Source organism: Hypomesus nipponensis, chromosome 13, assembly GCF_054491055.1.
Source record: "Hypomesus nipponensis isolate SF chromosome 13, ASM5449105v1, whole genome shotgun sequence".
In the NCBI taxonomy this organism is placed as follows: domain Eukaryota; kingdom Metazoa; phylum Chordata; class Actinopteri; order Osmeriformes; family Osmeridae; genus Hypomesus; species Hypomesus nipponensis.
Genome location: NC_140373.1, coordinates 18,010,487 through 18,034,866, shown reverse-complemented (window position 1 = coordinate 18,034,866; position 24,380 = coordinate 18,010,487). Strand labels below are relative to the sequence as shown.

Sequence of the window (24,380 nt, the reverse complement as noted above, 5' to 3'; positions counted from 1 at the left end):
AACGTGGCATGGTTGTTGCCCCCCCCACACACACACACACACAAATACAGTCACAGTCAGCAACCACACTTCTTATCTTATCTTTCTTATCAGATAATCTTATCCGATTATCTCTTAGATTTTGTATTTCTTGTATCATTTGTCTCACTGTATCTCTACACAATCTTTCCTTTCATTTTTACTCCCACTTTTAGCATTCAACATCGACCTTTTTCCCTTTCTCAATACCCAACATGATTTCTTTCCGTCCATGCTTTCTACATGACGTGTGTTCCTGCCCAGCACATTATCTGTTCATCTGACTGAGGGCTAAATCTAATCTAAAGCCTCTTATGGCTCTTATCTGCTCAGTGCTAGTTAGATACTTTAGGCCAACCAAAAATACCTCACTCATAGTTGGCCTGGTTAGCGCTGCGGCTAGCTGTCAGAGGGCCTCCACTAAGTCTGGAGCGGTCAGGACAGCCTCCCTGCTGTTGTCAGGCAGAGTACGGGGGTTACCTGCACTGATCTGGTGACAAACACATAACGGGTGATGGTCATGACAAACTTTTGACCTTGGTATGCGAATTGTTTTGGGATGTTTTTGCCACAGAATTAGACATTTCAACAATTGGAGAAACAAAGGAATTTGTTTGTGACAAAGGAGAAAATTGAAGGACATTGGTTGTAAGCTTTAGACCGCATACTAGTCCATAATTGTCCAAATAATCTGATAAAGGAATTTAACAACTGCATCCCCTTCTTTGTCTTCCATAGCGTGTGGTCCTGCCACACTTGTCCTTCAGCACACATGTGAAAGCTTGTCCTATGGCCATGTGAAAGCAGTAATCACATAATGATCCTGATCCTATTCACTTAATCAGGACTCCCACAGCGCTCCCAGAATGCCATGCTCTCTGATCTCTACAACCTTACATTGAAACAACACACCACTAATATGATCCTTTCTAACACATGACTATGTTCCTTTATTCTGATGTACAATAATCATCATTATTTTTCTACGGGTACAGTGAGAGACAAAAATATTTTTCATGACAAAAATCTTTACAGTCAATAAAATAAAATAATTTGATTGATTACATTGTTTAAAAAAAGTATTGTATCAATTCTACACTATTTACAAAGACAGTAGCCCAGTTATTGGTGTTTGAGTGTGTGAGAATGGTATTTACAGCAGGTCCATACCTAAAATAGACACATATAATAGGACACAGGAACACTGAGTGGTGAAGGTGAGGGGTCAGATTTCAGGGTTCTGTGGGAGGGATTTAGCTGCCAATCTCAAATGTCCTCCCCAGCTTTGTGGTTACCATGGTTCCCTCCGGTGCCTGCCCCTTCCCCCTCACTTTGGCTCCAGCCCTACACTCCAGAGTTCCCCCTCTCCCCAGCCCTGAGAGACCCCAGAATGACCGCTCCCCTCTCCTTCCCACTCCTACCCCATCTCAGTAGCACAACCCAGCCTTTTAAGATGAATGCAGTGGAAGTTGAGCTGTGTTTTGTGTGACATGTCATTTATTTTCTTTGCATGTAGCCTATTATTTACCTACAAGTGAAATCACTATTAAAAAAACTGCTCATTGAGCTACCAATACCAACTTGACTCCTTAACCGTTAAACCTTGGGAGGGGGGGCTGCATAGCAACCACCATCCCCACACCTCTCTGAAAACGACACACCTGCTCACCTGACCTTGTAGTACTGACCTTAAATTTCACATTAAAAGGAATAATATACTTTCCCATTGTGGTAAAATGCAAATAATTTGATAGTATGCATTTTTTGGTGTTAGACCTTTAGCTTGTTGGTTTGTTGTGTTCCCACATTTGAGTATAGACAGGATGGAAATTAAAAATAAAATAAAAACATGAAATAAGCAATACAATTCTTTACCTATCAAACAAAAAGAGAGAATCCCACAATGAGAATTTGCTTCAAAGCAGAGCTGTTGTCTGAGACTGTGCGTGTGTTTCTGTCTTCGGTGTGAAGGGTCACACTTTTCATAAATTCTGCTATCATTTTTCTATATGTACTCAGGGACCTATGATGTACTTCCCTTTACACAATACTGAAGTCCATTTGTTTGTATGTATCAAAAAGCAAGCCAAATGTGTTTATAGTATTGTTTAGTATGTTTTATGTGGGTAAAATAGTAGCAACACCAATCTCACTCTCTCTCTCTTTCTCTCTCTCTCTCTGTCTCTCTCTCTCTCTCTCTCTCTCTCCCCTGTTCAGTGAGAGTGGTTTCAGTTTATATGGGTGGAGCTTGTTCAGCTCACCGTGGCGATAGGAGCCTCCGCTCCCTCGTCCACCTGGTTGCCTTTGCCCATGTTCTTCATCTTAGCCATGATGTCAGTGAAGGTCTCCTTCACAGTCTTCTCCAGGATCCAGCCCTCACTCTCACTCTCTGGGTCTTCTGGGTTGGCCAGGGTGGAGAGGGAGGTGTTCACGTATTGCAGACCCACCATCACACCCACCTGCAGGGTAGAGGGAGAGTCGTCATCCTGGGCCTGGTGGCACACTCTACCTTGACCCAGACCCCCAGCATCCCCTTAGCCTTCACCCTCATGGCCACCTGATCCTCAGGACAGCTCTAATCTGAGCCTCTACACAGGCTTCCTCACTAAGCAAGCATCAAGCCTGTGAAAATGCTTGGGTTAGAGTGCGTGTCCACTACAGCGGAGCAGGGCGTTGGCTTCCAATTCTTTTTCAATGAAACTGGGCTTTGACGCTCGCCTAGGTCATTGTGGAAAGGCAAGCGGAGCGAAGCGTTGCAAGCTGTAATTTCTCAACTTTATGTAAATGAGGAACGTTAAACGCTAGCGTTGGCCAATAGGATTGCTCTACAACCAGCTGCACAACCAGTCCTGTTCAGAACCAAGTTACATAATGTGACAAGCTTGAATTTAAAGATTACATAAAAATAATAATGTATGGTGCAGGATTGCCGATGTTGTTAGTGTCCCTGGTGTGTTTTTATACTTCAAAGTGCCACGTCTGTGCCACTGCTAGCTCACTAGCCCAGCCGACACACGACTGGTTGAGTGAACGGTGGCGTAACATGTAATCTACTGTAATCTTGCATGAGTGAAACATTGTGTATTTTTACACAAATGTTGTGTAAAAGTGGTATGTTGATCGATATTGTGAGTACATGAACCCAAGTCTGCACGCTTGGCCATGACTACAACAGCGACCTTAGAGAACCTGTATTTTCCTGTCGGACACGCCTCCGAGCGTGGTGTACTGTGGGAAGGCAAGCGGTGCAGAGTGTTAAAAAACACTGTAGGGGACACGTAGGGTTACATGTACATTTAGCAGACACTATTATCCTGAGCGACTTACAGTAAGTACAGTGACATTCTCCCCGAGGACAGTAGGGTGAAGTGCCTTGCCCAAGGACACACACTATCATTCGGCACGGCCGGGAATCAAACCAACAACCTTCTGATTGATAGCCCAACGTCCTAACCGCTCAGCCATCTGACCCCCAGGGTTAGGGTTAGAGAGCTCTGGTGGTTAGACCGTATCTAATCATGGGTTTTAATTGGACAGCCCACGTAACTCACAATTTATCATCCAAGAAGGACAAAAATCGTTATAAATGACCTGTGGGTGAGAATGTGAATCTCTACTCACACAGCAAATGTAACTACAACTACTGGGACCACTTACACACAAACATCAAAGATTGACAAACACCACCACAAAGAATACAGATTCCAAAACATGACAGATAATGTGGACATAGTACACATAGTACACAAGTACTTAATTAATTCCAGAAAGTGGGTTAGTGTCTGGCTCCGCCCCTGATGGATCTACAGGACAGCTATCTGTGCCACCCTGGGGACACTTACGTAACCATGGCTATTCCAGGTGTAGGATCTCTTTGGTTGTTTTTGTCTTTGATGAGCTTCAGGTGTCTTAGTCTAAGTCATTAAACAAAGAGACAAAGAGTCTACTACTTGATTTTATGATTTCTAGATCGGACAAATCCCTATTGTATGAGCTGAGTTAATCATTCTGAAAACAAAACGTATCAAAATAAAGGTTTGGCACACATTCTGTTAAGTACAGGACTGAGAAAGGAAGAAATTATGACAAGCACACGGGTGTTATGGTGACTGTTTGAAGTGGATGTGATGATATGCGACAGCTGAATATGGACACAGAAGGATAGCTGGGTAGATGCAGTCATGCTCTTCTTTAAGGACACTTGTGAGCTAACATGTAGCAGGGGCCACAACCCACCCACAGCAGCCTGGGCCACAGAGGGATCAGGGAACAAGGCATGCACCTCCCAGTTGTTGAGAGGCTGTGTCATTGTGTTTGTGTGTGGGTTCCTTTACCTCCAGCATGGTCACCAGCAACACCAGGGCTCCTATGGTGTTCATCAGGCCTCCGTAGTAGGAGAGCAGGGCATCGCGGCAGCCCCTCTTCCAGATGTTCAGGTCCTCGGTGTAGTGGTCATAGCTGTAGTGGGCTGTGTTGTTGGTGACCTGGTACTGGATGCAGGGTCTGGGGGAGCTGGGGTTACAGCAGCTGAAGGGAACCCCATCCATCAGATACTGACCATCCACATTGCTGCCAATACGACTGCAGAGGGAAGGGCAGAAGACAAAGGTCAGCATCCTATACATTCAATTTTTCAGAGATCAGTAATGTATCGTATGTAATATTTGATATCTTTGAGCTACAACAAATAATAAACCTTTCCCTAAATGGTTTCCGAGCTTACAAAAGACACCTGAAGGATTCACTTCATCAAAATAACAAAACACTATCAGGACAAAGCTACCACAACTTACTATGACAATCCCTACCTTTAATCTGCTGAATGTCAAGGCCTTGTGTTAAACACCTCTACATTAGAGGCAGTGTTCACCACTACATTAAAGGCATATTTGATTAAGCAGTGCCATTGCAGATGGCTTGGATGCTGATTAATAATTCAACTGTAACATTTTTACTGTAATAGAAAGTGTATCAAGATATATCAACATATAAATTGGTCAGCACAAAGGTCCATTTCATCTACATGTATTTGATCTAAGATAATGTATTCAGCATAAGTGTCTTCATTCAAGTCTCTGCCTGTTAAGGTTTTTTTTATGTAATGTAACTGTAAAAAGTAACTGTGGCTAATTCAACAGCTAATGGAGATCTGACTACATTTGAAAGTGAAATAAACTGCAACATATCTGCTTGGCCTGTATGTGACAGGATTAACCCCTTTAACCCTGACAAAGGCAATTAACTCAAGAGGCAGTATGTGCCTCATTACAGGTCACAGAGCTGATTACAATCTCCTTACAGAGAAACAATCATTGACTGTGTGTGTCTTTGTATGTGAAAGAGCATTAAGTCATTCAAAGTCCTTGGAGAAATGCACCGTCAAGTAGCAATGCTGAATAAGATGAAATAAAGGTTTTGTAAGGAGGGTGTCATTTAAATGTTTTAAACGATGTCTGGCACAGTGGTTATTTATGTTCTCAATAGTAACACACTCTTATGAGAAGCTCTAGGTCAGTCAATCTATAATGTGTCTAAATGTGTCTCTCAGTTTGTCAATGATGCTCATTTGTTAAATTGCGTCATGGTCCATTGGTGAATCTGTGTGTGCAAGGAACTACCTGGCAATGTCTATTCATATCATGTTGCCAGGTTCAGTGCTGATTGGACAAGACAGTAAACCCTGGAGGATGAAGAAATGCAATCCAAGAGGATTTGAGTCTGAGAACACCACCTGATACCTCATTCTATGTAAAACCACAACAATTAAAACGTATACTGACCGGATACCCCTGCCCCCCCCATAAAATCCATAGAAACCATCCATCCTGTTACAGCAATCCAACATCCTCACTAACACCTAGATTCCACTAACCCTGTACTCCTTCTGTTACCTTACACAGAAATTTGGCCTCATATTGCTGACCTATTTTCCTAATTTCTCATCCATGTACTCTAAACTCTTACCACAACTGGAAATCAGAGCTTAACTCTTATTCACAGGGTATGTGGTCAACACATCGTCATATCTATGTACAAAAGTAGCCTGAGACACCTGTGTGTTTTTCTTCATTCAAGACAACAGTCTTTAGTGTTAACATTTAGTCATTTAGCAGACACTCTTATCCAGAGCAACTTACAGTAAGTACAGGGACATTCCCCCGAGGCAAGTGGGGAGAAGTGCCTTGCCCAAGGAAACTATTTAATTTTTCATGGCCAGGAATCAATCCAGCAACCTTCTGATTAATAGCCCGATTCCCTAACCACTCAGCCATCTGACTTCCTGCTCCTGTTGAAACACATGCTGATATAGTGCTGGGTTGGACCTGCATTCTACCAGATGCTAGGTAGCTCTAAATGCATAGGTAGGTTTAGGAATGTGTAGCTCAACATAGATGGGTCACTTACTCTTTTACTTCTTTTGCCCCAAAGTTCAGGTAGCGGTTACTAACCCACTGGATTTCAAACCAGTCTTTGTAGTTGTTGTTGCCACAGCAACGGAACTCCATTTGCATCATGTCCAGGGTCCTCTTCATGTAACAGCGACCAGGGGTGTCTGTGTCTTTGTAGAACTTCATGCCATTCTTCAGCCCCTCTGCCAGCGTGAACTGCAAGGGAATTCTCATAAGAAAGCAGAGCAGAGCCGTCAACACCAGAAGGGCGTTAAACATCACGCACGACACCAGGAAGGGCTTCAGCATGGGCTTCCACTTGGCAAACTTGGTAGGATCCAGGGAGTCATAGCAGATCTTGCCTCCAAAGGCATTGATGCCACAGGCAAGCAGACCCACTGCAATGAGCAAGTTGGGAACAAAGTGACTTTCGTTGTTGTCCATGAGCTCTGAGCGTTTCCGCAGCTCAATCTTAAAGAACAGGCCCATGCTGAACACCAGCACCCCGGCCATTACTGAGAACCAGTACATAAACCAGACAAACTGGGCCAGTTTGACACGCTTTTTCAAGTCAAACTTCACCTTCATGAGCGCCATTTTTTAACCTTTGATGAGTTCTTAACAGTTCTAAACAGATACTACACAGATATCTCACAAGCTGTAGGGGACTTATCCAGCCTTGGACCCTTAGTCTTCACTTCTGTTGCCTCAGTTCAACCTCAGGTCCTGTGGACTGGTGTCTGTGATCAGGGTCTCCTCTGGCTGGTCCAGCAGGACAGGAGAGTCAGCCCAGATCTATAATCCATCCCAAAGTGAAGAAATTGAGAAGACACGAACAGAGGGATTGTGTTTATTCCTCAAGTCTAGTCTCCCATAACGCATCAATCTCCAAAAACTCTCAATGGGACACTGAGTAATGTTCTCTCGGTTTAATTTGTTCTGGTCCAAAACTTTCCCTCCTAACGTGGCTGATCTCACAGGTGAAGCTAATCGTGATGTTCCTTTCCCTACGAGCAGACGATTGCTGAGGATCCTCATGATTAAACTCAAAGTTGCTGTACGTCATGCTAAGCCCCTGTAAGTAGCCTGATCCCATTTGCAGAAGATGAGCCTGATCGTAAGCTGTTGCAGGGGACCATAATTGGTTTGAATGTTCACGTGGTTAAGGTCGCCCCAATGGTAGCATGAGGGCACAGTAATAAGGACAGTTAACAGTTAACCACACCTGGAAGGTGAAGGTGGAGCCAACTGCATGAATACTATATTCACAGGGGTCTCTGAGTTCAGCAGACAGGATGTTATTCTACACAAAGGAAAAAGGTGCTGTTCAACTAATGCCTCTCTAATTCCCTCATAGTAAGTGAAGCTGCACACCACGCCAATGCCTATACCTGCCCATGACCCAGTTTGCCTCACCTGCACTCCATATAGCCTCTCTGACCTGTCTGTCACTCCACACTACAGAGCAGGAAGTAGGGAGACTTAACATCAGTTTGTCATTAAAGTTAGATGTTACTCTAGAAGATTTCTATAGATCAGCTTCAACTTTGAGACATGCACACAATACAATACGAAACAGAAAGAAATAAGAGGTATTTAAATCAAGCCATCAGCCATTTTTATTCATATTGTTTGATTATAGACACAGAGCAAATTTATGTGAAGTTAAGTACATCAGTTAACAGTTTTGATATTTTAACAGTGTCAGGTTGGGACTGAAGGAACAGTATTTTATTGATCTACTGACTGTTTAAAATCCACTCGTGATGGGTGTGTACTTCTAGACATCCCAGTCATTTCTTCTGTCAGGTTCTGGGATGACAGTCCAGTTTGGGGAGGGGGTGCTTGTGGCGAGCCAATTAAAGTCATCCACTTGGGTCCAGTTGTTTCTATTCTGGTCCAGACCAGACACAAGGAAGTCACTGTCCAGACCGGGGTATGACCAGGAGAAGGGGGCAAAGCGGACCCTTTGGCAGTCTTCTATGATGGCTCGGCTTGTGACATGCAGATACACCTCAGTGTCAGTGGTGTTGTGAGTTCTTAGTTGCTGGCAGGGGAAGACCAGAACGCAGTTTGTACAGTGGTCAACAAATATTGAACTAGACACCGGTCCACACAAGATCTCACAGTCACGGACATGTTTAACATGCAAAGTACTTGGGGCACCAAAAAGACGAACTTTGCAATTAGTCAGGTGTGTCAGCAGCACATCTTGTTTTAGGATCTCCTCAGCTGACTTGATCAGCGTCTGAGAACTGATGCGGGAGAACCCACACTGATCCGGATGGGAAGTTCCGGGCAATTTAACACCCCCAGAATCGACAGTCGTGGCAGATGCAGGGGAATCTGCGACTACTGCGGTTACTTTTGGGTTACTTGCACCAGCATTACGAGAACGAAAGGCGAATTTTTTCTTGGGCAAAACCACCTCTCTTTTCTCAGCCAGAGAGGTTTGCAGTTTTTGAAGAGACGCTTGTGCCTGTCTCAGCTCGTACTGCGTCAGAAATGTCATGCTATCGTTTAAAAACTTTTGGAGTTGTTGTGTCTTCAGTGTCACCTCTTCCAATGTTTGCGTCGCAAACGCACAGTCATCCTCAGAGCAGGCCGACATGAGTCTCTCAATTGCCAACCGCTCGCTTTTAAACGTGCTTGAAAAGAACTCGCTCCTCTCCTCGGTTACGGATAGGCTCTCTTTTTCTTCCTTCCGCCTTTCTACATCCTCTATCCTCAACTGATCACGTTTCAGTAGCCTCTCTGGAATTTTAACAGTGTCGCTGGGACCTGAGTCACCATTTCCCTGACTATCGCTGGTCACAACATCCATTTCCACTGACAAATTCTTGTAGTGGCCTACTGTAGAAACCTAGAATCAAAATATGATTTTCACCCTAGGTAGGACCGAAGAACAACACGGAAGTGGTGATCCCACTTACAAACAAACTCCTCTCTCATTGGATAGAGGATATATTCTGAAGTGTGCTGGAATGTGATTGGTGAATGCAGAAGCGCGTGCGTAGGGTCTGGGTTTGGCTTGCAGTGCGTTGACATTATGAAAGAATGAGAGGGGGGACATTGGGCCGAAATAAAATAATTTCAGCTATCATAATAGCAAATTTCCACGTCCTCTTTTTTGTGAAGAAATATTATTACAAAGGTATTACAATTTGAGGCAAACCCAGTCTATATCCATGCGTGCAATAAGACGTGTGACTATTTATTTGAAAGGAATAAAGGCATAATTAACGCAAATTATTAGACTACGGATATAAAAAATTACTTCAGTGAAATGTTCGAATGCAATCCAAGTATCGTCAATGACACAACTCAGTTATGTACACAAACAACATTTTGTTTAAGTTATGTCTGTGTAAAGGGGGACAGAATAATACAAATACATGTTTGGGGTAAACTAGTGAATCCACTGATTTCACACTGAACCATAACGTAGCCAGTGTGTGGCTATGAGCTGCTGTCAAATTAAGGTGTGGCATCGATTTCTGGCCCGCCCCCTACCGTTTGTTATGGTCAAGACCACAATTGCAATTTTACATTTTTATAGGGACGGAAATATATATATTATTTGGGTTAGAATGTAGAGGGTAATTAATCTATGATAACAGATAGCTTTGTGTCGATATGATATCTTTTACTGGTAAGTCCTGTATGAGTACTTATTGTACTGTAGGTTTCTGTGATGCTGCCTTCTGTGCACTACCCCGACGACCCGTGCGGTGATGGCGAGGAAACCCCGTTGACAAGGCACTGCTTTTTCATGACGGTGAGTTTCCCTTTGAGTGTATTATAATTTTGTGATAAAATTTTCAAGGAAAAAACACACACAACCTCCTTCCTCTCTTCCTTCAGGGAGGGAAGAGAGTGAGAGTGCAGAGAAAAATCTATCTGAGACAGAAGAGAGACAGTGAGAAAAATATATGTGGGAGAGGGAGAAGGAGGAGGAGGAGAAGGAGGGGGGAGCAAATTAAAAGTTGCCAAATGGAGATATTGGGTTTCAAGAGGAGTGAGACAGTAGTAAGGGTTTGCTTCTTTTCGGTCGTCTTCGTGTTATGCTAATCGAAATAAATATTTATAGCTCAGCACTGTTTAGTCCGTTAGCCGTAACAACGAATTCTACCCGTCGTTTCTAAAATAGACTATGGCAGCGTAGCCAGCTAGCCAACCTTGACAGGCCGGTGGTTACCAGTAAAATGTTACGGAGTGGCTATCCCGAACAACTGCTTGTTTGAAGACTTGATGCTCGCGTAAATTCCCCTATTGAAATCGTCTGTTCAGCAAATCGAGAGAAATGTGACGTTTTGCATGCTGGCAGATGAACTAAAAAGAAGAAATGGAAGCCTCCCTCGTCTAACCCCAGCAGAGAAATTGCGCGTCAGCGACGACGACTAGCTAGAGAGACTGGAGAGGACGAGGACAAGCTTTTGTGCTCGGATGAGATTATCATTGTCGATTCAGTCTATTTTTGGACATAAAAATCGCTAGCTGTAGCTACATTAGGTGACTCTAGCGACGTTTCTATACAGTTCAATTGACCCGCTAAACGACCGTGTTGGATTGTTTAACTGGGGGTAGCACAATGCTAAGGGGGACAGTTTTGGTGGGTGTTATTTCGATATCGAAAGTTAGGCTAGTTAGCTAGCTAATTGGGTAAAACATTTCGACAAATTCGTATGTACTGAACTACTAACTAAATTACTGCAACCCCGTGTGGCTGGGTAGTTGCGTATGTGCTTCCATTATTTAATTAGGTAGAGCGAGCTAGGTTCTGGCTATTGACGAACTGTTTCAGTAATTTTGTCGCCATTTCACTTAAAGGCTCGAGCTTCTGTAGCAAGTTTAGCTATCTGTGTTAAAATTAGATTGGTTGGCAGAATTTATTTAACATATTTGCAAACCGCGGCCTCTAAATGTATTCACATTTATATGCTTAATTTAATTTCAACCAATTTATCCCAATCCACGTGTTACATATACCTCCTGCTAGGGCTGCACTTACCGAACAAGTCTGCTAATTTATAAAAATGTTGAGCTAGCACTACGACGTAGCTAGCACTAGCTCAACAAAATGGAACCAACAAAAAATGCGTAGTCCGTGTCGACTGTTCTGGCTAGGTAGCTATTTATCTCTAGCTAGATATACCAACACTGTCCAAAGAGATACCAATTTGCTCTGGCTGAAAATGTGAAATAAAACAACCACTGTATTAACTGCTTGGTTCATTATTTGAAGTTAGATGGTTAGCATAGGTATCGAAATGATAGCCGTGTTAGCAAGAGCTACTACTGTCTCTATTTTCATTGTTCTTTCGTCACTTCTGGGTAAAGACAGCAGTAGGTAGCTACATGTATAAACAATCTTAAAGGAAATGCATTTTCAATGAAATCATTTTAATTCCATGTTTACTTGCAACATCCATTTTGTTTTTGGCCATGTAGTGAGCTGGCACAACATTTTCGTAAGTAAAGATGGTGGATGAGTTAGTGCAGCAGCTGCCATTTTGAAAGCAACATGTACGCCATGCTTTTGCAGAAAGCACATGCACGCTACACGAAATATTTGATACGAACATGTCATCCGAATATGTATTTATACTTTACAAAGTGCAAAAAATACTCCACATTCTTTCCTGCTAAAATACAATTCTAATTTCCATTCAACAATGCTTTAGACATTTGAAAAAACATGCTAGTCTGCTGGATAGTCCTAACACAGACGACCACACTTTGAATGCCTGTCAACACTCAATAGTGTTGTAACAATTGCATCAAATGGAGGAACGGTCATATTTTAGTACATGCCAAAAGTACAAAGACATCCTTGGTATTACTCCACTCCTTCATATTCAATCAGCTGTGGCAGCTGAGTTGACAGGATGAGCAGGCTGTGTGGAAGATGATGGAGAAAGTGCTGCACTGTCTCATAACTAGCAGGATCCTATGGACAGGCTTTTAATGGCTATAGTACTGCTATTCTTAATGTACCCCCCCCCCCCCCTTCTCTCTTGCTGTCTTTTCACACACACTCCCACCCTACAGGATATAAAGGGTGTTCAATGACTGATTCCATGCTCTCTGCCAGAAAGCTGTGAGTGAATGCTTAAGATATTTTCAACACACCACAGTTGTCTTCCCGTTACCATACTACAATGCTGATGTATTCACGTTCCCCTAACAAAGGGTAGTTTGGTACCATGAAACCTTGTGTCTGCTAGTTGAGGCAATGATAAACATTCACATTTCCCTCCCTGTACGGCTTCCTCCTGCACCGCTCTGTCAGGTGTCATGGATGATGAGGAAGATCGTCGTCTTCTGGATATTATTGGGTAAACAACTCCAAATAAATAAGTTCTAGAAAGTCAAACCATCTGCTCTGCATGCTTCGATCAGACACAAGCATCATTTACAGGCCATTTACAAGCTCATTTCATGTTTAAAAAGTGCTCATGCTGATGTGTGCTTCCCCATTGTGTCTTTGTCCTTTTTCATCTGGTTTTCCCCCCTTTGTCTTCAATGTGTTCCTCATAGAGATGTGCAGGCGTTAAATGACTATCTCCATGGCTCCAACAACAAGTCTGTAAGTGTGCTCCACTGACTGTCCCCACAGTGTCAACAATTTGAGACCTCTGGGTTGTATTTTCATAAGACGCCACACCACAATCACCACAAATCAACACAATAACAAACATTTTGCTACCAGCAACACAATTGAGCACTGAACAATGACAACATTTCAATGTCTGCATTCTCTGTGAGATTTGCGAGGTGTTAGCATTGATGATTCTAGAAGTGTAGGGAGATGTATGTTTTCTGTGTCATGCTTGACAGCCTGGTCTCTGCAGATCGAGGAGGACGATGTGAGTAATGCAGCGTATGGGCCTGCGGGGAGCTTCTTTGCTGGAAGCGCTGTGAGTTGACATATTTTCACATGTATAGTATGCTTATTTACATCCCTTTTCTTGGGGTTTGTCCTCTAAATCCCACCCTTTCCCATCTCTCCTGTCTCAGGCTGGAGCCAACTCTGACCTCAAGCATGGCCCCTCTTCCCTGGGGGAGTTTGCTGAAGATTCGACGGGGACAGGCCTTCAGCTCTCCAGCAGCCTGTCGTTCATCGAGGATGAGCTGGGGGAGGCTGCATCCCCTGGAGGGGTGGAGCTGGGTGGAGAGGACCAGCCCTTTGACATACTCCAGAAGTCCCTTCTTGAGGCAGACATTACTGAGCAGACTCTGGCCCAGGAGGCCTTACTGGACTCTCAGCCGCCCTCGGTCCAGGCCACCACCCCCTTCCCCTCCCAGCTGGTCTCTGGGGGGTATGGAGGGGGGACTGGGGTCGTTACCACAGCGACGGCAACCTTCTCTGGGGGTCAGTTCCTCCAGGGGATATCCCAGCTGCCTAATGGCTCGGCCGGGCATATCCAGGTACTGGGTCCGTTTGGGGGTGGCGGTGGGGTTATGACGTTGAGCAGCCTGGACAGGTCTCCTCAGATCCTGCTGAGGCCCGGCGCCCCGGCCGCCACAGCGCAGGTGTTCACCCCGCCCCCAGCTCAGCTGGGCCAGGTGGGCTTGCCATTCAAGAACATTCCTCTCCAGAACATAATCATCCAGAGAGGTCCAGGAGGTACACAGACACTGGTCAGACCCATCCAGCCTAAACCCCCCCAGTCTGGGTCTCAGACTTTGTACAGCTTGGGCATCCAGCCTGCCACCACCACTGCTAATGTGGCTAACACAGCAAGCCCAGTAGGGGGACAATACACAGCCAACGGCTCTATCCTGGTGCACTCTCCTCTGGGCCAGGGACAGGCACAGGGGCAGTACTCTGTGTCTCTTACACCAGCCACCACGGTCCACAATGGCCCCACAGACCCCAACAACACCCTTCTCACCAATCAGAATGCAGTGCAGCTTGTTGCCGGGCAGAACTTCACAGCCACGGCTGGAGGTCAACTCATTGTTAACCAAGGCGTGGCAGCAGGTGTGCCGGTGGGGGGTTGGTCAACATTCCCTGGGAGCAGTCCTGTCCCTGGCCAGGCAGCATGTAACCAGCGTCTGACGCTGGTGGGCCCAGCCGCAGGAGGAGTGGGCAGGGGGCAGGTTTCTGAGAGCCCAGTGCAGCGCCTGGTGGTGACCCACAACAGCTCCTCCCTATCCCCCGGCCCGGCTCCTCAGGAGCAGCAAGACTACACCCAGGTACAGCAGCCACCTCCAGACACCTGCATCTGCCTCTCCTCTCTCTGGCCTTCCCACTACTTTCCTCCTGCCTTTCCTACTTAAGGAATATGTGTTTGTCTCTTCATAATATATGTCCTTGTCTTCCTCAGGATGCTTCATCACCTGGCCTTTCCCAGGATGGTTCACAGGCACAGCTTGTCAACCTCCTTGGCACCAAAGGTCAGGACCCCTGTCAGTTGGTGTGTGTGTGTGTGTGTGTGCTCACACACACTGTGACCTATCAAATAGATGTGTTTTCAGTGTGCTGGTATTAATGACTATCCATCCCATTGTTTGCTGTTATAGCAATGAAAACGACCACGTCCATCTGTCCGGACTCCCTGCTGATTGCACAGGTAGCAGAGATGTTGCTGTGTGTTTGTGATGGGGTGGGGGTGTTAGAAGAGATGGTGTGACATGTGCTGGTCAGTGTGATGACGAGGCTGTGATCTCCCTCAGGGCTGCACCCAGAAGCGTCCAGCAGCCCACCAGCTCACCAGAGGAGGCATGTGAGTGCTCACACTGGCTGTGTGGCAGCCTGCATCTGTGTCCGGAGGAAAAGGGCCCTTTATGTCTAAATCATTTGACCACATATTCTTACTGCGTTACAGCTGTGCGTAGGCCTCAAGTGTCCTGTAGTGTTTTGATTGTGTACCTTCTCTTTCCTTCAGGATTCTGCAGCAGCTGAGAAAGGATCATTCTGGAGTGTTGTCAACAGACTACAGGCGTTTCACTTCGTTGGAAGATACGTTTCACAGACTCATGCCCTATCATGTGTTCCAGGGCGCTGCTCCAAATCATGAGTTCTATCTTGGTAAACTCAACCTTGTGATTGAAATAATAGAAATGGGCAAGGCTCTGAAAAGAGAGGTGTGTGTGTGTGTGAACTGACAGTTCTGTTGTTCACAGTGGATGAAGAGTTTGAGTCTGTGGCTACGCAAGTACTGAAGAGAACCCAGGCAATGGTTAACAAATACAGACGTCTACTCATGGTGGAGGCTGAGGTGAGGACACACACACACACACACTCACACACACCCACACACATGTTCTGCTACTAACTGAAGGTCCTTCCTGTCCTGTCCAGCGCTCTAGTCCTTCTTCAGAGATGGTGATGATCGACAGGACCTTCAACCAGGAGGAACGTAGTAACCTGACCCAGGACAAGAGGATGGTACTAGTTGACCCGGGTAAAGACTGCTGCAGTTTGGGCTAAGAGGCTGAGAGGGACTAGCCAGAAAAAGAAAGGTGTTTGTGTCAGAACAGCTGTTGATAGTGTGCTCTCTGTGCAGATGGCTTCCTGGAGGAGTTCTGCTGTGGAGTGAAGCCGTCCCCTGCCCTGTCAGAGCCCTACCTCCCTCCCCCCTCCACCAGCTGCAGACAGACAGGCATGGGCCCCCAGGGGCCAGGAAGGACAGACCCCCAGGCCGGGTATGGGGACCCGGGGGGGGGTGGAGGAGGGAAGGAAAGGGGGGGTCTGTCACAGCACATAGACACATCTGCCAAAAGCATCCTGGACCTTAAAAGGACACGGCACACCTACGGCTCCAACAACAGCCTCGTAGCTGCCAGCAACCATCAGCATGCCAGCCTCTCTCCACCCACAGCCCTGGCAGCAGGACCCCCTCACTACCAGGTGTCTCAGCTGTCCTCCCCATCCCTCCAGCCCCACCTCCCCCCAGAGCTGTCCTCGCCCCCAGCCACAGACACAGACTCGGTCCTGGAGGCTGCGGTCAACAGCATTCTGGAATGTTAGACCTGCCACCTGCTGCTTCCGACTGCTCCCAACCTCCACCCACTCACCACATACTCTCCTGGGTGGGACTCTTATTTGGTCACTTTTTGTCTTTCAACATTCCCTCCCTCTCTGTCTGGGTGTCTTAGGGTTGGAGGTTGGCTTTGTGGTCCTATCCACACCCCTGCACCCTGTGCTGCGCAGCGCTGTGCTCGATAACTGTGCAGAAGACCGGGGATGAGGAGAATTTGAATGATTCTGTGCCTGAGAAATTCTGTGTTGTCCTTGACACGTTTACAAGAAGCATTGTCTTGCAACTGACACAGGAGTCAGATATGAGTTGGGAAGGGAAGTTTGGATTGTTCCTCAGAGGAATATGGAAATGATACAGTACAACACATTCTGCAGAGATGAATTGGTTCAGGCATGCCATTTAGATGACTCCCCATTCACACAAGGATTGGATCATTTGCATAAAACAAGTGTGGAATGACATCACTATCTCATCTCTCTGCCTGTCAGCTGACTAGAACCGTCTATGATGACAATGGTTTTTTTCTCCCATAAATGAATTAAGTTAACCCCACACACATACACACAATGTGTCTAAAAGCATTTGTCTGCCAGTTTTCTGTCATTTGATCCATTTTGGCATTTTTCTTTTGTACCTTAAAGGTATGTGAACCCCCTACACACCTGTACACACACGGCGTGCTCGTGTTTGGGGGGGTAAACCCTCAGATTGAGGGAGATATGTTACAACATGTTTTATCTTTTTTTGTGTTGATGGAATCGTTCTCCTTGTCATTTTTAAACGTCACTTGTGATATAAGTGACGACCTAGCTTTGTGATCACGGTAAGTTGATGTGTGAATGATTCATGTGATTGACCCTGGCTGCTTATGTCCAGCCTTTGCATATTGCTCTATGCTAGTACGTGTTCTGTTGTCCGCGTCTCTTCACGTGTGTGATGGTGCGTGTTTGGTCATGTGAGTCCATGACCTCCCAGTCATCAACCTTCACTCATGTTGTCCTTCCCTGTGAGGGCCCAGCGTGTCTACAAATCTCTGTAGTCCACTGGGGGAGGTCATCCTCTAGGCCTTGTTGTGTGACCGGTACCTCCAGCTCTCTGCATCTGAACCCCACTTGTTTGAGCCCCTCGTCTGCAGGTCCTCCCTGAGAGACACCCCTGTGTACACTGTGGAAGAGGGGTTCAGCCTGCTCTTGCTGAGGGCGCCAGGCTGCATATGATAGTACATATTATAGAGCCTAGTGTTGAAATTTAGGCTGTGCCATGCTCATCACAGAAGTTGATGTCAACCCTCTCTTGAACACAGACATTGAATAGACCTGAGTTTGGTACAGGGCTGTGCAGCAATGCTACAGCAGCATAGGTCTTACCTAGTGGGATTGCTACCATGAGTTGTGTAACTATGTATGGCCTGTGTCCATAGAGTAACTATGTATGGCCTGTGTCCATATATTTGACTAAAGACTGACAATTTACTGTGCATATGCCCATTTCTCAATGGAGAACCATTATTTTGTATCTATTTGCACCCATTTTCACTGTCAAATTCTTTTTGTATGTCTCACTTTCAACTTTATTTCTATAGTTTTTTTTTTTTAATAAAAAAACCTAAAAGTCAAACAAAATATTTATAGTTTTTGTAAGGAGAAAAAAAGAATGTAAAACAGGAAGCAAAAGTTATTTTTTATTCTGTTGGCAATTAAAATTTCCAAACAATATTGTTACAAATGACTGTCAGTTCTAGTGTGTGTTCACTTCAGAGTTAAGTCCATAATAAACTCTTTATGAATACAATCACAGAAGCTATCTACTGCAGTCATACATTTCACAGCCTGAGTAGACTACATGCCCCCCACCTGTCCCTTATCTCATACTTGGACTACGGTTTTAACATTCACACTACAAACATGTTCTGTACCTTTGACATTAGACGTTGAAGTAGTCTATGGACAGCCCACTGTGGCTTTAATGAATGAAAATGCTCCAATACTGACCCCTACTGGACTACAGGTAGTTTGTTGGAACTGTGGAACTGTCCAGTTGCCATAAAAAAAGTTACCTAATCATCATGATTTCTGTAAAGTGGTCAATACATTGAATTTGATCTTTAATTAACAACAATAAAACAGTCTGCTTCAACCATTTAGGGACCAGGAGACATATAACCTCGAGCCAGATCAATGAGGAGAGATGGGGGGTGTTGGAGGAGCTATACTGCCCAGTGACACTTGACACAACGTCAAGTGTCACAACAAATACCTGATGTAAACCATACCTGTAACTAAAGAGGAGAAAACTTTTCATTTTCGGTGTATCATTCGTTGAAGAAGACTTTCAATTTCTGTGATTTAGTAAAAAATCTGATCAAATGTAACCACCAATTCATGCAGATATCAAAGTAATTCCTGTATATAAACATGAATTCATGTACATTGTGAATGACTTGGTGAACCAATGTGTAGGTTCTGGACCTATGGCTTCTCTTCTGAAATGACATCCTTCTAAGAAGAAAACCAGAAGGCAGTGCAGACATCCTTCAGACACTAGTACTGTACGTGTACTGGTGTGTATCATGTCAGTGTTATCTTCTTCTGAGGCCAGCCTGTCTGACCGCGGTGAGGGGTGCTTCTGATATCCACACTGCTCCTCCCCCTCAATGGTATCTCCTCCAGCGGTCTCGCTCTGCAAGATAGGGTGGATCCCATCATGCAAGAAGAGCAACCTGATCCATGTATTTGTGTGGTATGGCAGCACCTCCATGTGAGTTCATATACTTACTGATGTGTGGGTAATTCCATGTGTAGCTGAGAACACAATACCCTGCTAACAGCATAGCCACTCCTCCAACACCTCCTTTCTTGACATCGATGTATCTCCTGTAATACCACTGCCAGCCTATCACACACGCACAACTAATGGTTAAGCTCATAAATACAGTGACTCCACAGGAGTGTTCCATGTGTCTGAGATGAGGGCGTGAACTCTGACCTCTGTGAAGCATGTGGGCTGCCTCTCGGGGGTGGTTGGGGAGTTGGTCTGCCAGCCAGCCAGGGAGCTGCCTCAGTGTCACTTCCCCTAGAGCCTGCTGTGTCACAGCACCTGCTGCCCCCCCCCGCACGCGCACACACACACACACACAGAAAACACTCCTATTTAAACATTCACAATGATACAATTGCAGTATTTGACTCATTAGCAGGCTGAATGACTGACCTAGAGCCTCCCGCTCTGCAAGTTGCTGTGCCTTGGTCTTGAGCTCCATCCCCTGTCTCAAACTCTGGGCTGTCTCCATGACGACAGGGGCTGAGCGGGGGGGCAACGTGGAGCTCCAGACAACAGGAAGTGTGTCTCGTGTGTGAGACGTGTTCAGGAGGCCTGGGGAATGCGTCAGGCTGGACGGCAGGCTGGTCAGTATGGGTTTGTTTCCTGTCCTGGTTCGTCCAGGGGTGGATGCTGGGAGAACTTTTACATCCAGCGGACGTAAAGCGCTGCTTTCACTGAGGTCTATGACAGGTCTCCTAGAGTCTATCATGTTGAACAGATGGTCCGCACTCTGGACTGCAGTGGTACATTTAATCTGGTCTAGTATTGATGTCTGACTTTCAGTATTTAAGTTGCTTAAGATGGTGTGGTCCTGGAGAACTGGCCTGATCTGATCAACACCTGACCAATGCAACCTTTCCATCCTCTCCACCTCCCTGCCTGAAGATCCTCTGTTCCTCTCCACCTCTGCACCTTCAGCCCAGGCACCGCCTCCACAGCTTGGACCCTGCAGCCCCCCATCCATCAGCCCCTGCTGCCCAGGACCCTGGGAGACAGGAGGCGTTGCCTCCACTGCCAGTCCAGCCTTCTGTCTTTGTGGTTTCTTCTTGGAAGCATCTTTGGGTTGGAGTCTAACTGGGCCAGGGTCAAGGGCAGGTTTGGTGCTACCTGTGTGTTCAGTCATTTGGAGTTTAGAGGATGTGACTGGACGTCCCCTGTCCCCGTGAGAGACTGGGGACGTACATGACAGGAGATCTGGAGCCACACTGGGCTCTGGGGAGAGACATAGACCTGTGGAAGCAGCTTCTGTTCCCCTCAGTGTTTTAGATCCTGTCTCTGAGTCCGAGTACTCCTTAGGAGCACGAAGACCCTTCTTCTTGGGTTTAGTGATGGGGGGGTTGATGGAGAGAGGAGGCAAGGGGACAGGCTTGATGTCATCGTCAAGCCTGTGTTTCTTCTTCTGGGTTGTTGGTAATGATGGCAAAGCTGCCGGGGATGAAGATTCTAGTGTTTTCTTACTCTTCTTAGTTGGTGAGGATGATGCTGACGATGGTGGCGATGATGGTTTCTCAGTCTTCTTAGCTGATTTCTTGCCACGCTTTGCTGTTTCTAGCAATGCCAACGATGGTAGTGAAGATGTGTTTACTGGTGATGGATGGTTCTGCAAGTGGGAAGCTGTGATGGGGTTCTTGGAGGCTTGTGTTGCCTGGGAGACTGGGGCATATTTGCAGTGAGGCAGGTGGGTCTTCAGCCTCTTAAAGCTTTTCCCACAAAATGGGCATGTCTCCAACATGTCTGGAAGAGAAGATCTGGGATCATTGTATGATATGTAATCAGAAGACACATGACGTTATCTCTGTAGTCCAGGTGGAAAGGCACCAGGAACTGAATTGATTAAGCATTTACTAATTTAGGCAGCAACTGCTTTAAAATGTCGGGGGTCAATGTGAGAATTGTGCACATAGCCAAAAAGTTCAGCTGGCAATAACATCACACATGAGAGTAGTTAGAATCGGAATTAGAATATAGAATCGGTTCAAATTTGACGTTGGACAATGTTAACAGGGCAGTGGAGGTCACGACCTATCATTAGTAATTCGTGCTTTTTAGGTAGTCATTTAAACTTTTGCGTTAATACATTCCTATGAACTATTTAGAACTATTTACTCTTTATTCCGTCTTTAACTTCGGCACTGCTTAAATGCACGTTGTGCACTGGGCGTGCTGGCCTGCATGCAATTGGAGGAACACGTGCCAACAACAGCTTGCTCTTGACCTTGCAGACAACGTTTGTAATGTTAAACGACACGACGAGGACGACATTAGAGTGAACATACCTGAGATATAAAATGACATGCCCCAGTATGAACTACATCTTAACACAGTAGGCTTAAACGCCCCCTGTTCTTTCCGTAATCTTTTCTTTTTTCTGTAAAGACCCTCTAGGTAGCAGGATGAAACGCCTGAATGTAAATACAATATTTACTGAATGACCGGCAAAAACACCGACTGAAGAAAAAGTGGCAAGTTTGGTAAATCAGGCTTCTCCCATGTTTACATTAGCTACTGTACATTTAAAAACGGGCGAAACGTGTTTCTCTGAGAGCGGCTTACATAGTGACGTAAAGCCACTGCACAAATAAGTATTTGGGGGTTTTCAAAGTAAGAGTCCTGCTGAAAACTCCATATGGGTGACTCCATATTCTCTAAATGGGGAATAGTGCATTACATTACATAGGTCACCAAAGTTACCCTTACATAAAGTTGTCACCATTAACTCACAACATCACATGTATTGGTTCTTAATGGGAGAGGATGAAGTGTATTATTCAAACTGTGGTACCTTCCACTAAAATATAATTTGTTGCCATTTGTCTACTAAAAGGCAAACTAGAGGGAGATTATACATTTTGAACATGTATTATAAACAATATATATATATATATATATATATATATATATATATCAGTGACAATATTAGTCATTTGGAGTGTTCAAACACAGATTAGATTAGACTCAACTTTATTGTCACTGTTTACAGGACAAGTAGCTACAGAGCCAATGCAATGTAGTTAGCATCTAACCAAAAGTGCTAATGGTAACAGCTTAGTGCAAATAGGAATAGCTTAACAAGGCAACAGTGTAATGTAGGAAAAAAAACAGATGTACTGAAGTACAGATTAAATAAAGTGCAAGAACAGTGTAGTGCAATGAATGTAAGTGTTAGGTTGTGTAAGAGTCTGAAAGTGTTATCCTGGGGGGTGGGGAGGGGTGGGGGCGGCATTAGAGTCCAAAGTTCAGCAAGTGGACAGCTGAGGTGAAGAAGCTGTTCCTGAGCCTACTGGAGCAATAGCAGAAGCTTCTGGAGCTGCGGTTGGGGTGAGATGGCTGTCTCCCTCCACAGGCAGCGCTGTCGCTGGATGTCCTCGCTGGAGCGTAGCTGGGTACTGTGACGGGTACAAGGAAGTGTCGGCCTCTGCCACCCTCTCCAGGCCCTTCCAGTCAGACACTGAGCCATCCACACTGAGATGTTGTGTGTCAGAATGCTCTGTACGTTACAGTGGTCCCAGGAGAGGTTCTCAGACCTGTGGACCAGGAACTTGAAGCTAGGCACACAATCCACCTTGGCCCCATCCATGTGGTTGAGGGGTTCTTCCTCGTCCGCCGGTAGTCCAAGGGGATCTCCTTGATTTTCTGGGAGGTGAGGGCAAGGTGGGTGTCAGAACACCGCATCGCCAGGTGCTTCTCTTTCCTTGAGGCCATCTCATGGTTGTCTACCATCAGGCCACTGGCTGGTGTCACCCGTTAACATGATCACGGTGTTCCAGCAGTGAATAGGTGTGCAGCTCTCAGCCATACGGTTATTTATGAGTGTTAACGAAACAATGATAAAAATCTACAACCCGACTTCCAGAAAAGTTGGGACGTTTTTTTAATTTGAATAAAATGAAAACAAAATGACTTTCAAGTCATTTGAGACAATATTTTATTGACAATAGAACATAGATACCATAACAAATGTTTAAACAGAGAAAGTTTACAATTTTATGCACAAAATGCACTCAATTTGATTCCTGCTACAGGTCTCAAAATAGTTGAGACGGGGGCATGTTTACCATGGTGTATCTCTTCTTTTCAAAACAGTTTGAAGACGTCTGGGCATTGAGGCTATAAGTGTCTGGAGTTTTGGTGTTGGAATTTGGTCCCATTCTTGCCTTATATAGGTTTCCAGCTGCTGAAGTGTTCGTGGTCGTCTTTGATGTATTTTTCGTTTAATGATGCGCCAAATGTTCTCTATAGGTGAAAGATCTGGACTGCAGGCAGGCCAATTCAGCACCCGGACTCTTCTACGACTGTTGTAATGGCTGCAGTATTTGCATTGTCCTGCTGAAATACATGAGGCCTTCCCTGAAATAGACGTCATCTGGAGGGGGGCATATGTTGCTCTAAAACTTGTATATACCTTTCAGCATTCATAGTGACTTCCAAAACATGCAAGCTGCTATGATCAGAGATGCTGGCTTTTGAACTGAACGCTGATAACACGATGGAAGGTCTCCCTCCTCTTTTGCCTGGAGGACACGAGAATGTCTGTCCAAGAATGTCAAATTTGGACTCGTCGGACCATAGAACACTGTTGCACTTTGAAATAGTCCATTTTAAATGAGCCCTGGCCCACTGGACATGACGGTGCTTCTGGACCAGGTTCACATATGGCTTCCTTTTTGCATGATAGAGCTTTAGTTGGCACCTGCAGATGGCATGGCGGATTGTGTTTACCGACAGTGGTGTCTGGAAGTATTCCTGGGTCCATTTAGTAATGTCATTGACACAATCATGCCGATGAGTGATTCAATGTGAGGGCCCGAAGACCACGGGCATCCAATAAAGGTCTTCGGCCTTGTCCCTTACGCACGGTGATTTCTCCAGTTTCTCTGAATCTTTTGATGATGATATGCACTGTAGATGATGAGATTTGCAAAGCCTTTGAAATTTGACATTGATGAACATTGTTTTTAAAGTATTCCACAATCTTTTTACGCAATATTTCACAGATTGGAGAGCCTCTGCCTATCTTTTTTTCTGAGAGAATCTGCCTCTCTAAGACATCCCTTTTATAGCTAATCATGTTCCAGACCTGATATCATTAAATTAATTAGCTGCTAGATGTTCTCAAAGCTGAATCTTTTCCAAACTTCTTGCTTTTTCAGCCAATTTACCT

The 24,380-nt window shown here is 45.3% G+C and overlaps 4 protein-coding genes across 7 annotated transcripts; 1 reads left to right on the top strand and 3 right to left on the bottom strand.

Annotated features, from left to right (window-relative positions):
• Positions 1–1,423: 1,423 nt before the first annotated feature.
• prph2a (peripherin 2a (retinal degeneration, slow)) lies at positions 1,424–7,207 on the bottom strand. The gene is made up of 3 exons (XM_084670141.1): positions 6,424–7,207; positions 4,353–4,599; positions 1,424–2,477 (listed from the first exon to the last, which is right to left on the bottom strand). Exons 1-3 carry the CDS (start codon positions 7,002–7,004, stop codon positions 2,271–2,273), a joined length of 1,035 nt encoding a protein of 344 aa, XP_084526267.1. The 5' UTR covers positions 7,005–7,207; the 3' UTR covers positions 1,424–2,270.
• A 795-nt stretch (positions 7,208–8,002) lies between these two features.
• Positions 8,003–9,346, bottom strand: tbcc (tubulin folding cofactor C). Its single transcript, XM_084669940.1, has one exon. It carries the CDS (start codon positions 9,229–9,231, stop codon positions 8,188–8,190), a length of 1,044 nt encoding a protein of 347 aa, XP_084526066.1. The 5' UTR covers positions 9,232–9,346; the 3' UTR covers positions 8,003–8,187.
• Positions 9,347–9,785: 439 nt separating this feature from the next.
• bicral (BICRA like chromatin remodeling complex associated protein) lies at positions 9,786–17,157 on the top strand. 3 transcript variants are annotated; one of them, XM_084669934.1, is made up of 13 exons: positions 9,786–10,185; positions 12,459–12,507; positions 12,700–12,745; positions 12,948–12,996; positions 13,262–13,327; positions 13,428–14,609; positions 14,741–14,810; positions 14,937–14,986; positions 15,090–15,139; positions 15,302–15,444; positions 15,540–15,634; positions 15,718–15,820; positions 15,923–17,157. In XM_084669934.1, exons 3-13 carry the CDS (start codon positions 12,705–12,707, stop codon positions 16,384–16,386), a joined length of 2,313 nt encoding a protein of 770 aa, XP_084526060.1. In that variant the 5' UTR covers positions 9,786–10,185; positions 12,459–12,507; positions 12,700–12,704; the 3' UTR covers positions 16,387–17,157. The 3 variants fall into 3 exon arrangements, with proteins under 3 accessions (XP_084526060.1, XP_084526063.1, XP_084526062.1); XM_084669937.1 differs by lacking the exon at positions 9,786–10,185 and adding an exon at positions 10,200–10,436; XM_084669936.1 differs by lacking the exon at positions 9,786–10,185 and adding an exon at positions 10,211–11,878.
• A 910-nt stretch (positions 17,158–18,067) lies between these two features.
• LOC146260505 (uncharacterized) lies at positions 18,068–21,781 on the bottom strand. 2 transcript variants are annotated; one of them, XM_084669938.1, is made up of 5 exons: positions 21,496–21,781; positions 19,610–20,953; positions 19,385–19,498; positions 19,175–19,291; positions 18,068–19,078 (listed from the first exon to the last, which is right to left on the bottom strand). In XM_084669938.1, exons 1-5 carry the CDS (start codon positions 21,512–21,514, stop codon positions 19,050–19,052), a joined length of 1,623 nt encoding a protein of 540 aa, XP_084526064.1. In that variant the 5' UTR covers positions 21,515–21,781; the 3' UTR covers positions 18,068–19,049. The 2 variants fall into 2 exon arrangements, with proteins under 2 accessions (XP_084526064.1, XP_084526065.1); XM_084669939.1 differs by having other exon boundaries at positions 19,385–19,495.
• Positions 21,782–24,380: the final 2,599 nt, after the last annotated feature.